Below are 15071 nucleotides of genomic sequence, written 5' to 3'. Positions count from 1 at the left end.
CTAAAAGCTGTACACTGATTCCTATCCTCAAGTGAACAAAAATATCTGAGCTTGTCTGCTTCTCACAGGCTGGACTTGAGTTCTCTTCTTTAAGCTACAGCAGATTGTTATTGGATTGTTCCACTGATGCCAGTGATTACATTATTTCTAACTTATGTTGTTGTTCCAGGGCTTTCTAAAGGTGTTGGTTTGTTTGTTTGTTTGATTATTATAAAACTGCCCCTGCTCACAAATTTAGTTGGTATCTTTCTAGGTGTGTGGAGGAAAGAACTGGCTGGGGATAGAGACCATGTTATCATTTCATATCTTGCTGTGGTACCCCACAAATTCATGTTGACACAATGCAATGATTGTAGAGCATATCGTGTGGTAGCACGTCATCCATTCTTTTTGCCTCTGATTTTCTGTAGATAACAGACTTCTGTCTCCGTGGGTGCCAGGCTAGTGTTTTGCAACATAGCACTCCAACCCTTTAAAATTCCTCCTGACCATCTGGGAATTTCCTGTTCTGCCAAATAGATTTGCCTGGATAGTGCTGGGGTTTGTCTGTCTCTTACTAGAGAGAAATCCCCTTATATTAGGGCTGAAACCTTATGATGTAGGTGAACCCAGATAGCTGGTACCAATAGGTAGACCTGGAACTTCTGAAAGTGGCAGGAGAAGGAGAAAGGATGGAGTCAGCTTAAGCTGAGTGGGCCTGAGGTTGGGAAAACCCCTTTTGGGAAGAGAAATTGAGCTTAGTTTTTTCCTGCTGATTCACTGTGAGCAGCATCAGGCCAAGCTCCATATATATACATTAACATCACATTCCAAGTGAGAGTCAAGACCTTTTTCTCAGTTTCTAATCCTCTTGAGACTCTTTAATGATAATATTTTGGGTTTGTGGACTATGTTGAAAACTTCCTTTGAGTTTATGTTCCCATAGAAAATTACTAGTTTTTCTAATTGACTTTTTTTGGTAAGAATTATAATAACAACACCTAGGAAATATAATGGCAATGCCAGGCTAAGCCTAAGAGAAGCAAAACCAAAATTAATATCCGTTATGGTAGAAAAAACACTGAGCAACTCTGACTTAGGTTGTCTCAAAATATAAAGTTTGAATTCCATTATGAGTAGCATTCTAAAAATAGTCTTGCTTCAGCTTTCTTATAATATTTCTGAATGATTGTACTATGGAAGTGAAAACATGCCAGCATTCAAAACCATGCTGATAGAAGTAACACTTAGCTGTCATCTTGAAACTTAAGAATAATGAAAATAGGAAATATACCCTAAAACACATTTTCAGTGTCCCATCATGGTGAGTTATAGACCAGAGAAAAACTAAAAACAAAGACAAAACTAAACAGGACTAATTCTAGTGATCACAATCAGAGTTTTGATCATGATTTCAGGAGCTTTGTATGATTTTGGTAGGAAAATAATGAATAAAAATGTTGAAGTAGTCTTTAAAAATTCACATGAAAAAAGATGTCACACTTGGTACTTATTTTATGGAGCAAGAATTCATGTCTTAACTTCATGCCCATAACAGTGCAACAAAAACATTTTCAGTCTTGCTCAATTCTGCTTCCAGGAAATACCCCAGGGGGTGAGTGGCCAAATTACTAGATGTTTCCAAGATGCGCTGGAGTACTAAGTCCTGGCTCAAGGAAACTTTTCTTCTTTTTCATTTTTTCCCTCCTACTTCTAGGGTTTATAAGGCAGGTTTTTTTTGTAGGAGCTATTAAGGTAGAACAAAACAAATGCTCTTACTGGTTTAGCACTAAAGAAATACAATCATTAATCCTAGCTTTAAAAACTGAATTCTTGACAAGTTCTTTTATTTCAGTCCGTTTTTAATCTTATAAATATTTTTACTGTTGGTACATCCATTTTACTTTAAAACTCAATATATAAATATGTTGAATAAACAATTACATACTAAATTTATCCCTGTTTTGTATAGTGGCTTGTTCAGCATGTGCCATAATGTTATCATGCACTGACAAAAAAAAAAGATATTTAATGATAAATGTTTCTTTAGTTAAGCTGGGCAAGGAAATATAATTCTCCTTTTTTTGAACTTTGTGTCAATGTTCTCTATAAAAAGTCTCTGGACTTCTCATTCTCACCCACTTATCCAAAACAATAAAATATACATATGCTTGTTCAGTGTAACAGAGGAATTCCAATTCAGTTCTACCTCCTGTTGAAGTCTGTGAAAAGTAGCTATGTCCTTGTCCTAACACACCTAACACCTTTCCAACACAATTTAATTATGAAATTAAAACAATTTATTTTACTGGGTTAAAGCTTGCCTCATGAATATTTGAGGCATATATTCATATGCCTCATCCATATTCCACATTTGAGGACCCTTGGAGCATTTGAGGTCAAGCTCTTAGATCTTGCAAAATTTAAAGTTGGCAAATTTGGGCAAATGCCTTTCCAGTATTCCTGACCTCTAGCTCATCATCATAAACTGCCCAAGGTTCTTGCTTGATGCTAGTAAATTGTTTCTTCACTTAATGGTATAAGCAGCAAACATGAATACTGCTTATGAGTTTATTATTGATAATAATGCAAGGGCATTCCTGGTGACAAAGTGATGCATTAGCTACAACCTGTAATGCCCCACATGGCATTTGAGTTCCATCCAGCATTTCAGCCTGGGATGCATTTTAGATATACCTTGATTACCAGCAAAATTTGGAGAATTTCTGGTTTCCTCATTAAAAAATGATGCTGAGCATCTTCTCTTACTTGCTTTTATATTCTTAAGTTTAGAAAAAGAATTTTCTTGTTCTTTTAAAAAAAGGAAATCTTATTTTGATTATGATGGGTTTTTCTTCAGCAGGTTTTACTACTGCTGAAATACACAGTATTATGACATTTGTAGGGCCACACACCTGTAAACAGTTTACATCCGCATTGTTTCAGGACATTTTACTGAACACAGTGCTGTATACCAAAGTAATTTCTCAGTCTTTTCTGTCACATCAGGACAACATACTTAGTTGTGTGTACTTTAGTGATAGTTTGGTACCTTGGCAATCATAAATTTGTGGATTGTATCATTTAACCTCCTAGGAAATTTAAATCTTACTCAAATCTTTTATCAACCTCAAATGGACAGACTTCTTCCTCTGAAGCACCACCCTCACCTCCCACCTTATATTTAGCCTATTCTATATCTCTCTGGGTCCCTTACACTTTGCCTGAGCTGACCCTCCCTAGACTGATGGTCCGTAGTTAGAAACTGAGTCATCAAGACCAAGATATTTTGTTTCCAATTATGATTGAATTAATTCTGCTGTAATCATCTTTTACTTTTAACAATAATCTTATGGTACATGGCAAACACCTCTTCCCTTGTGTGCCTCTGCAAATACAGTTGTCTTGCTCATGCTTCCCTGCATAAAACTTTGGTATTGTAACAGGTAAAAACAGTTCTTTTAATAACTGACACGAAGGCAGAAGCTCTAATGGTTAAGCTGTGGGATGTCATGGAGGTCAACAATGTCAGAGGAATATACAAAAGAATATGTATTGCATCAGCCAGAATTCTCAGAAAAGCCAAGAGATCCAACTGGATCATCCAAGAAAAATGTGAAGAGTAACAACCTTAATCATCGCCTCTGTATTTCACAGGCTAAAGTGATAAAGAATTTTGCAGTCCATATCTCCTCCACACAAAAATAGCAACACAGAAAAACCTTCTAGCAGAGCATTGATGGCCTTTCCCATTGACAGAAGTGACGCAGGAAAGATAGGTGGCCCTTGACCATTTATCTCTACTGTGGTAAGTCTCACAGAGTGAAGTATGAAGTTTTAGCCAAGGAACAAAGGGGAATAGTTCATTCAGGAAGAGATTAGATCATCTCTTTGAGCAATTTTCCTTCTAAGCAGATCCTCAAAATTCCAGGCACAGCACCAAAGGCATCGTGGTTTGGGGGTTTCCCATTACTGTGTTGATTTGCTGATGTGGCCTAGAAGGCTACTGGAATTTCCTGATGAGTTAAGACTGGGAAGGGTAAATATTTAACTATGACACAAATAAATAATACTTAAATGATAAAGGCAGTGATCCTAAATCCTCATTTCTGTTACTTTGATCTGCATATGAATGCCCAATTTTTGAAAAGCTGCAGCAGTCTTCTTTGACTTCTTTGGTGTTGCAGGAGACTTCAAGGAAACAGATATGAAGCATTTCTCTGAGATTTCAGAAATATTGAGTAATTTCTGCACAGGATTTTCAATTTTAAAAAAAACAACATTTTTTTAGGAATAGTACTCTGATAGTGATAGTGATATTATTTGAAGATCCTTCCTTTTTGAGACACAAATGCAATACTCATAAGTGAGAAGAGAAAGATGTGTAACTGAGTCTATGATTCACCCTCACTGTTACCCACAACTGAACTGATGGCAGAATTTTTAAGAAATTATTTATTTAATACAGTTTTCTTTCCTTCAAAATACTTCTGCATGAGAACTAAAGTTCACAGAAAATAAATACTGCTAAAGCTAGTCAAAGCTGAATATATGAAAGTCAAAATCAGCATTGTTAAACAGAACCATGGGTGTTTTAATACAAATTCAAACATTCATTCAATACATTGCCTAGAAAAAGAAAACAACAACAACAAAAAAATTTAACAACAAATAAATTATTTTTTCCTAAATCTGCACTGTGCAAGACCATACTTGCAGGCAAGAGATTCCAAAAGAAAAATACACTTTTATAAACATAGGCTGACAACTTTAAAACATTCATAAATAATATGATCCAGAGGGCAGGCAAGTCCACAACAATCCTGAAGATAAATGTAAATGCATCTCTAGAGATTGTACTAGGACTTCTCCTTTGATTTTTGCAGGTATTTAAAATATGTTCTGTGAATTCGGATTGTATAAAAGTGAAATATTAAAATGCATGTCAAAATATTAAATTTACATATCAAGAATCAGATTTTTTTTTTTCACCTACAATCAGGACATATGAATCCCACTTTAAAGAATGAATGGCCTTTGGTAATGACTCAAAGTTTTCTTCAACATTTAAAATAGTGGGCAGGACCACTCACCTGCCTCAAACTCAGTGCTTTTCTCTTTGAAACCTTGCAAGTTCCATCTGCAGTTTTAGGTTGGTGGATCACAGATCAGGAAGCTAAAAGTCTGACTGCTATCAGTATTACCCCCAAGACTTAAATTTTGTAACTTAAATAGGATCTTTTAAGAAAAGTGTCTTGCATACAGAAAGCTTTTAAGAGAAGTTCAGATGTGAAAGAAGGAAGGACCAGTCTATAAATGGCACATCAGCCGTCAGTAGAAATCATTTTTAGATTCAAAACTGATTAGCACCAATCTGATAATCTGTGTTCTAGTGTGAAAGAAGCCATACTGTCAAAACCAGACAAATTACCTTCTAAGGTTGTCTGCTCATACTCCAAATTTTCTCCCATAGTTCTCTAGTCTTGCCTTAATTTCATCCTGGGAGGAATGCCCAGAGTTTATCCTATCTCTACTGTGATCTCTCAAGCCTCCTTGGTACAAGAGGATGAGAAAGAATATCAGTACCCAAATTCTCAGGCAGAACAGAATCAGAAGAAAATTCAGCTAACTGGATCAAGTTAATTTTTGTTATTTCCATACATTCCTATTTCAGAAGGAATTCCTGGTACCTCTATATGCAACAAGACAACTAGAGACAACATGACAGACAAATGGCAAGAATTTAAAAATAAAAATCCCCAGAAGAAGTGATGAAAAATTATAGCTATACACCTCTGCCATTTTCTATTAAAGAAGCAGATGTCATGCATGCACAGAGCACAATCAGGTTTGTCTTGAACATAGGCACATGTAAGGATAGAAACGTGCCTGGGATGGGGAGAACAAAAGTCCAATACTTCTTCCAGAATACATGAAAATTCCTGCTTCATATACATTCTGGAAGGAACAAAAGCAAATGTGCTTTTGTAAAATGTTTTTTTCAGCAATGCAGCTGGGGAATTGTTCACACAGAATTAATGCATATACAACAAACAAGATTTCATCTTGCTACCAATTTTAGTTTTTTAAGCCAACATGTCATTTTGAGAACAACAGATTGATAGCAGGTACATTGGTATAAAACATGAGAATGGATTTAAGACACAACACTTAAAAACAGATTTCCAAGTATCTTAAAACCAAACACTCCAAAGACCAAAATGCATTTATGTGTGCAGACACTCATGCTCCAGACTGAGTTGTTGAAGAGAAAGAAATTTTACAGACTTCTTAGAGAGTTTTTCATCATCCACTTTTTACTTACAGATCTTCTACACAGATTTTCCAACTGCAACATTTTACATGGACTTTCAGCCTATTTCTCTCTCCTTTAAGAAAAGATTAGTAACACAGATCATATGATTCATCACATACTATCATATAACAGACCTTTAGAGTACCTCTCCTAAAGACACACCTATTCCACCATGAAACTAGCATAGTTCTTCATACTCTTACCCTTTTCTTATTATTTCCTTTTCTTTTCTTTTTTTCATTTCTCCTCCTAGAAACTAGTCAAGAAAGTTTAAGAAATTTGCTTCACTGTAGCTCCATGGCCTTGAACACAGATTTTCTATATGACTTCCTCTAAGCAATTACTGCATTATCTTAAACAATTTTTGGTGGGTTTGTTCCATTTAAATCTGAAAGCAAATCATTTATATAGTGTAACTGGAGCATCTTTCTAGCTGACCCTGTACCTGTCTTGCTTTGACCATCTGCATCATATACATGTTAAGTGCTGAGTGTAATTCACTGTTAGGTCTTGTTTAGACAGGAAAGTTATGCTAGTTTGATTTGTATCAGTTTTAAACAGGGAAAATTAAACTGGTGTAAGTCCCTGATTAGAATTCTTATCCCAGTTGTATAGTGACTTACTTACACTGTCTTAGTAATCTAAGTAACCTGATTCCTAAATAAGACAATGAAAAGTGAATCTTGCTCTTTGTGCAGAAATATTAATGAGAATGCAGTGCAAATGGGCAACAATTTATGACATTTCTAAGTTATCCTTCCAAGTGAATATTCACCACCCTGGTGTTTCATAACACTGTCTAAAATATGCACATGTGGTTGCAGAAAAATAGCCTTGTGTTAAGTACAGCTTGTTTCATAAGAAAAAGTTATTTCTAGGAAATATGAAACTATTTCAATATCCTTTTCCTGATCAAACTTCAACCCCTTAACAAGAGAGGAAATTCTTATGCTACTGGGAAGACTTTTACACCAGGGCTGTTTATTCAAGACACTTGAGCTGCTGGTGCTAAAGATGAGTTCACAGCAAACTTAAACAATGATGCTGATTCTAGAAGGTCCTCATTTACTAGCTCTTCCTTGTCTGCAATTGTTGTAAATACAGGCAATAAGACTGAACTAAGCTAAACTGTAAATTGAGATGAATAAAAGTAGACGGTTAAGTATCTTCACCTTTCAGATTTCGCTTGCAATAGGCCATGCAAATGACCCCAGTTTTGATAAAATCAAGTTTATCCAAATTTTTTGTTAATTTTGGGAAATTAACAAAATTAATTGTTTATTAATTAACATTTAATTTTGCTAATTAACAAAAATAAACATTAGCACTGAATAACAAGGTATTCCTCACTGGTCATGAGAATCTGTACAAGAATCAGTTCCTTGCAGATGGATACAGGTTGGAGCAGCAGCTTGATGGGTTTTAAAAACCCTGCAAGAATGAGGACTATTCTGTGAGCAGGACACAAATAACCCATTTAGCCAACTGCAACTTTTGATATTCTTGGCTTTACAGATGTATATTCATTGTATTTGTCTGCTTATTTTTTATGAACTACTTTAGTTACTTATCGTTACTTTCCTTATAGTTACATTATAGTTACTTTCCTTCCAAATGATTTTAATCTCACAATTTTCTGTAAATATTGGAAACATTATTATAATACATCCACTGTTAAGAAAGTCTTTCTTTCCACAAGAAAGACTCCAAAAGCAACACAAAAAAATAACATATTAAGCCTCCCAACAGCATTGTGAAATTGAGTAGTAGTGCTATATCTGTATTAGAAACGGGAAACTGGAATACTTAAAGTTTACAATTTCCTAGCAGTCACAAGTGAAGTCCATACTGCAGGCATGGACTGAAGTAAAGCTTAAATCCATCACAGTTAACTGAGGCATTTAAATCAGTAAGCAAGCTGCTCAGGATTTTCCTGGGGTCAGTGAAGAGAAACAGGGACTTCCACAGAACAGTTCAGACAGCTGAGTCTTCCTCTGGGCTTGCTACTGTCTCTTGACATGGCACTAAGAGATTCCCCACAGCAAAGTAAAAACTATTTGGGTAACTGGCATTCTCCTGGAGAAGCTGGCAGCCAGTGACTTGGACAGGTGCACTCTTTGCTGAGTTAAAAACTAGCTCTAAGACTGGGCCCAGAGTGTGATAGTGAATGCTATTTCCAGCTGGTGGCCTCATGCAGTCCCCAGGGTTCAGTATTGGGGCCAGCCCTATTTAGTAACTTTTTTAATCAACTGGATGAGGGGATCGAGTCCATCCTCAGTAAGTTCACAGACTTCACTAAGTGGAGTGGGAGTGTTGATCTGCTGGAGGGTAGGAAGTTTCTGCAGAGGGATCTGGACAGGCCGGATCTGTGGACCAAGGCCAACTGTACGACGTTAAACAAGGCCAAGTGCTGGGTCTGCCCTTGGGTCACAACAACCCCCTGCAGTGGACACAGTGGCTGGAAAGCTGCCCAGTGGCAAAGGACCTGGGGGTGCTGGTTGACAGCTGCTGAATGTGAGCCAGGGCATGTCCAGGTGGCCAAGAAGGCCAATGGCATCCTGGCCTGGATCAGAAATAGGGTGGCAAGCAGAATTAGTAAAGTGATTGCCCTGTACTGGGCACTAGTGAAAGCACACCTTGAATGCTGTGTCCAGTTTCAGGCCACTAAATTCAAGAAGGACAGTGAGTGGCTGGAGCAGGTCCAGAGAAGGGCAACAAAGCTGGTTTAAAGATAAGTTTAAAAAGTGTTTAAAGGTAAGTTGTATAAGGAGCAGCTGAAGGAGCTGAGGTTGTTTAGCCTGGAGAAAAGGAGGCTAAAAAGGGACTTTATCATTCTCTACAACTATGTGAACAGAGGTTGTAGTGAGGTGGGGTTGGCCTCTTCTCCTGAGCAGCAAGTGACAGGACAAGAGGCAATGGCCTCAAGCTGTGCCAGGGAAGGTTCACGCTGATGTCAGGAAAAAAGTTCTTAATTGAAAGGGTGGTTAAGCATGGGAATAGGCTGCCCAGGGAGTTAGTGGAGTCACTGTCCAGGAAGGTGTTCAAGAAACGACTGGATGTAGCACTTAGTGCAATGATTTAGTTGACATGGTGATGTTTGGTTCAAAGGTTGAACTTGATCTTGGAAATCTTTTTCAACCTTAATGATCCTATGATTCTATAAATCTAAGTTTGGGTGGGATGATGCAGACCTGACATACCCAACCTCATTACTTTTCCCCCAGTGGTGTTTTTTTTCTCCCCAGGACACACAGCACTGTAGGAGTAGGTTGCTTGGTTGAATGGGAACAATGAGTTCTCAGCACCCTGAAAATGACATAGCATTTACTGGATATCAGTTTCATTTAGAAAAACTCTCAGTGCTCCAAATGAGATCTCCCACTGGGCGTCTTGGTTGGACAATTCTGATGACTAATAAATGTAATATTTTATTGTTACCAGAAATTTCCTAATTATGGCTGTCATCACTGTAAATAAACACATTCAGTTCCTACTGAAAATTATGATAAAGCTTTCCCTCCAAGCATGGGAAATTTTTTTAAGTAATTTGCTACCAAATGTGGCAACATGTGAAACTGTCCTTCAGTCTAATTCCCTGATTCTTCTGCTTCTAAAAAAAAAACTTAATTGCCAAATAATTCTCCAATAATGTAAAGCTTTCAGGCATTTCCACAGTTGAAGTATTGTCTTTTTCTTGTGGGTACATCAGAATATTCCAAGGACTTGAGATATTTGACTAATGAGCTTTGAAAAGCAGGCATGCTTTTGGCCAATAGATTTTTGGGGGAATATAAGCAATTTTGGATTTACACTCAAACATTAATTTTCTTGGAGCCAGTTTATTTCCATTACGTTATTTTTACTCCTTAAATTTGGATTTTATACATATATACTTGCTCATTGAGTAGTACACTAAGAAATCCCACTAATTTTTATTCCACCCTTTCATGACATTTGTGGGAACTGCACTTCAAATATCACTAGAATGAGGCTCTCCTTTGGATACGAGAATTCATTGACTCCAAAGCAGAAGGGAGGACCCAGATTAATAAGTAGCCTCTGTGTCTAAAAAATAAATACAGGTTTGAGCTGGACACCAAATAATGCCCAGTTTTGGATGCAAATTTCTCACTGTTTTCTTTTAGCTCTGGTCCACCTTGAAAAAGGAAAGATTTACTGGAAAGCCATTCTTTGCACAGCTCTGTTAGTAATGCTCATACATGCAGAATAGCAGATTCCAAATCCATTGACCACCTTGTGTTTGTGGAAGTTAGCAGGAATTCATCATGCATCTCCTGGTTGCATTTAACATCCAAATATCATGTGAACTTTTAGGTCACATGTTACATTGCATTTCTTTTTTTTTGGTTTATCTACCTTCTTGTAATACTTGTATGTGTTAGCTTCTAATAGTATACTATCATTAAGCAATATTTTTAAGCTTTTATAGTACTCTGCTTAAATAATGATCTAGAAGAAAAGAAGCAGTGGATCATGTAAAACTCACTCATTACTGTTGTAACCATTGTTTCTGCCATTTAGATGTCAGGAAAAGTATATGAAACACTCATCTATAGAGCTATCCTGAATGTACACTGAGTCCATCAATACTGTAAGTTCAGCAAGCCAACAGCAACTTCCTAAGCAAGACATGATGATAACATTTCATGTAACTCCTCTTTGGCAATCCTTAGACACTGCAACTAAATACCAAAGAGTGTCACGTGAGCCAGTCAGTTACTGCAAGAAAGAAAATGTGATGAACTGTTTGTTTTGAACTATCAGTATAAACATATTGCAGAAATGAAACCCAAGCTTAAACAATGGGGAAAGTTATCCGGTATTAAAATAAACAGTTCTAGGAAAAACTCTAAAAATGTTTACCAAGTCATCTTCTTCTGTGGAGTTTCTGTGCAGAGCATTTTGCCATGTCCCTGGTTTGTCAACCAACCCCAGTTACACTGATTATAGATATGCAAATTATAATGGACAAGGCTGGGCCTTAATTGCCTATAATTGGCTCCCAAAGCAAGGGCATTTTTATCCACAATCAAGCTTGTAGATCATCAAAGAAGCAATTTTGCATTAAGAAAATATTTTTTTTTACAGAAAAGTATACTTGTTTTGCTTCTAAAAATCTGATAGTTTGGATATTAAATAACATTTTTAAATTAAAACTAAGGCAAGCCATGACTCTTACAAAATTTCACAGTAAGTATCTTTCAAATGTCACAGGGCAGCATTCGTGCTCAGAAAATAATTCACTTTGCCAAACATTGGCTATGGAAATTTTTATTAGAGGCTATATATATTACCTGAAGTAATAAATACAACACTTTTATGTAAATCAGACTATTTATAAAATTCTTAAACATTCTTTCTGATTATAAGTATTCTCTTCCAATAAAAGACCTGCAACTGTTAATTATTCTTTAGTTCAATCACAGCAGGTGCATTGTAAAATGCTGCCTAGTGTAGAAAGTTTAGGGGGAAAAATGAATGCAGACTATAAAAATGAGATGGGAGATACCTACGTAATATATTCATTACACTTGAGCATTATGCAGGTTTTGAAAGGAAATGAGTTATGGCTGAGATGCTTTGTAGTGGCAACAGCAACAAAGCAAATTCAGTATTCAGAGATGCTATAAAGGAGCTGCATCAGCCTCATTTGTTCAGAGTGAGACATGGTCCTTCACACAGAGAAACAGGTCCTTTCATTCCAAGGAAAACTGACACATGGGGATACATGCATAATCCCAGTTTTATGCTAACTCCTGGGAGCAGGACACTGGGGGCTGGGAGGGAAAGGAGGAGGGGAATAGTTCGGCCCTCAGCCAGTTTTACAATCATTGCAGAAGAAAGCAGTCCTAATATAAACCCCTTTCACTGGGCTTCCTACCTGTTTAATCACTTCCCTCCAAAGTGTGAGAGGACTAACCCTCAGACATTCACACTCCAGACACTCAGATTTCCTCATGATCACTGTGAAACAGTGATCTTAGTTCAGTCTCTAGTGGACAAACACAGAATAAGTTAAGTCTTAGAAGCATGATTCAGCAGGCAATTTCCTGAAGTAAAATCATATGTGTATAAAAACAGAAAACAACTTTCCTCTTTTTAGTGCTTGTCTCAGCCTGCCAAGGCACAGTAAAATAATTTATTTTCCTCTACATAAAACATCTGCTTATTTCCAGCCCTATATTCCCCAAGGCAGATCAAGACATTAAAAAATGAGGGAAGTAGTCTGAAAATTAAATACTTGGTAATATTTTCTGCACAGAATCTTTTCTCTCTTGCTATGGTCAGATGCAAGGGAACAAATATAATTTACCAAAAACTTAGGAAATCCTCTCTAAAAATTCTAGTAGAGTTAGGGGGGTGGGGGACCTGTATGTGCTTTTTTAACACATTTATGTCTTATGTACTGTCTGGATGAAACAAAACTTGTAAATGAGATAGGTTAGCAGCAACTGTGCTAATATGAAGTTTCAGCAAAGCTAGTAGAGTCATTAGAATTTTATTGATGTTCATTCTTAGTAAGAACTTCTGTTGGAGTTAAATCCTGCATCTCTCAAGTGGGTACATACAGAAGTTTTCTTGTACCAGATTACATGACTAGCTGCATCACTCAATTGTGCAATTTTCTAAGTTTTGCCAGGTCAAAATGGCAGCATGTGAATGGGAATATCACAAATAGCTGTACACAGACTGTGTATTTATTTTAACTGGTCAGCTACAGCAAAACATTTTCTTTAGCAAGGTATGGATAATATCTGTGCAAGACCTGTAATTTTACACACGTGAGTAATCATGCTGATTGGGACTGTTCAGATGAGTGAAATTATTCACATATTTAAGCCTTTCAGACCCAAATTTCATAAAAATAATTACTTCTATTAAGTTACTGCAACACCTTGAAACCCATTTTCCCCTTTCTAGGAAAGAATGCACATATATATAAACACAAATTGAAGAAGGCTGTTCAAGACCAGTGTATTCAACATGATTAAAAACGTTTACTGTGAAGTTTTAGAAGGGTGAATGCCTATATATTTTCCTGTTTCTTTCCAGCAATCAGACGGGTAGAATAGTATTACAGGATCTGTTTATGGAGGAACAATGATATTCTTAACCCAGTGCCCTTAAATGCCGATTTTTAAAATGCTCTCTTTTGCTGTCACAGTAGCAGGTATCCTGCATGACATCTGAGCTGAATCTGTGAACTGTAAGTAGAGCTTATAAGAATTTAGTAAGTTCTGTCAGTAGAGTCCCTGGAGGATTTTTGTGTCCTCTGACTCACATGCATGCATCGTTTCTTGAAAAAAAGCCTTAAGAAGTCACATCTTTCAGTAAAGTGAAGAAAATTCAGCTCCCAAAAGCAATGAGGGGTGCACTCTGGCTAAAACATTTTTCTCCTACACAGCCAAGAACTGTATCAATCCTTATTAGTTCTGTTCTCCTAGAAACTAATGAAAACTTTGAACAGCATAAACATCCCCCAAAGAAATCATTTAGTGAGACACAAAAAAAGAAGCACTTACTTTTTGCAGCCACTGAGTGTAATTTTCCATCACATGTTCCAGATGTTGCAGTTTCTGGGAAGAGAAATCCTGTTCCACGTGAGGAGCATCTCTCTGAAGAGCATTTGTGTTGTACTGGTCTGTTGTGCTTTCACGACAGTTCCCATCCTGTTCTGGCAGAATGAAAGTGTAGGTGCACTGCCCGTGCTGAACCCGGTTAAATCTTCTCCCACTGCCTTCTGGACCCCGACGCTGGTTAGTACAGCCTACAAGAGCAAGAATCACTGCCAGGAAAGCAAAGGAAAAGAAAACTGACATGTTATTATTACTTTCCTTTCCTGCTTTAAGAAAAACTTTTTCTTCCTCTTTCTTTAAATTTGTTCTTAATTTCCCTCAAAGTCTTTAAAAAAGGAGCGGAGCAGCACACTTTAAGAATCAAGCTTGGATAAACTGGTTGTTTTGGTTTTTTTTAGAATTTCACTGTGAGGATAGCTTCCTTAGTTAAAATTGGGAATATTTATTGCATAGTAGCTAAGATTTATTGTTTCCTCTCTGTTACAGTCCAGCATGTAGCCTGCTTTAGTCAGCTGCATATGCATATCCCAGTCTCTTTCCCCTACACTATCTGCTGCAGAACTGCTATTTTCTCTCAGGCTTCAGTGAGTTTTATTAAGGTTGCACTTTCAAGCCAAGCTGGAAGCAAGCAGCCTTTCACAAGATGACTTGACAGGAATGCGTGTATGAGTGCGCCCCTATGCTAAGGATGGCTGATGGCTCAGTACAGAGGGATCATCTTACAAACTGGCTGGATGCATGACCTCAATCCTGCATGTCTGCCCAGCCCCTGCTGCACACAACTGCTGGGGGCTTTGGGCGAATTCACGTCACTTTAATAAGTAAGTCAGTCCACCTTAATACACTTCATATGTTCGCACTGACCTATTAAAATGTAGATAAAGTGTAGAAGTTTGTTGTAATCCCTGTGTAAATATACAAAGCAGTGAAATTAAAAATACTTTCAGTTCTGCTCTGCACTGTATCTATTAAAGAATTCTAGGTCAGGCTTATGACACTTACAGGAAGAAAAAGTTAAGTTTAACCCTCACTAGGTTTATCTAATTTTCTAAGACAGTTGTGTTTCTTTTACAGCTTTCAGAGAGCTGTTTTACATCTTATATTGAAATTAGAGTTGCCAAATAGTAATTGCAAAAGGCAGTTCAGAAGGATAATAATTTTCTGTGTTTGGTATCTAA

At 37.0% G+C, this 15071-nt stretch overlaps 1 protein-coding gene across 3 annotated transcripts in view; it reads right to left on the bottom strand.

Annotated features, from left to right (window-relative positions):
- ANGPT1 (angiopoietin 1) overlaps positions 1 to 14149 on the bottom strand; it is a 149866-nt gene extending 135717 nt beyond the window's left edge. For all 3 annotated transcript variants that reach the window (XM_066547496.1, XM_066547506.1, XM_066547484.1), the window contains exon 1: positions 13840 to 14149. In XM_066547496.1, the coding sequence (XP_066403593.1) occupies positions 13840 to 14136 (297 nt within the window). In that variant the 5' untranslated portion in view covers positions 14137 to 14149. The remainder of the gene's footprint in view (positions 1 to 13839) is intronic.
- Positions 14150 to 15071: the final 922 nt, after the last annotated feature.

This window comes from Molothrus aeneus, chromosome 1 (genome assembly GCF_037042795.1).
Source record: "Molothrus aeneus isolate 106 chromosome 1, BPBGC_Maene_1.0, whole genome shotgun sequence".
Lineage (NCBI taxonomy): Eukaryota > Metazoa > Chordata > Aves > Passeriformes > Icteridae > Molothrus > Molothrus aeneus.
This window is presented reverse-complemented; position numbering and strand designations above follow the sequence as displayed.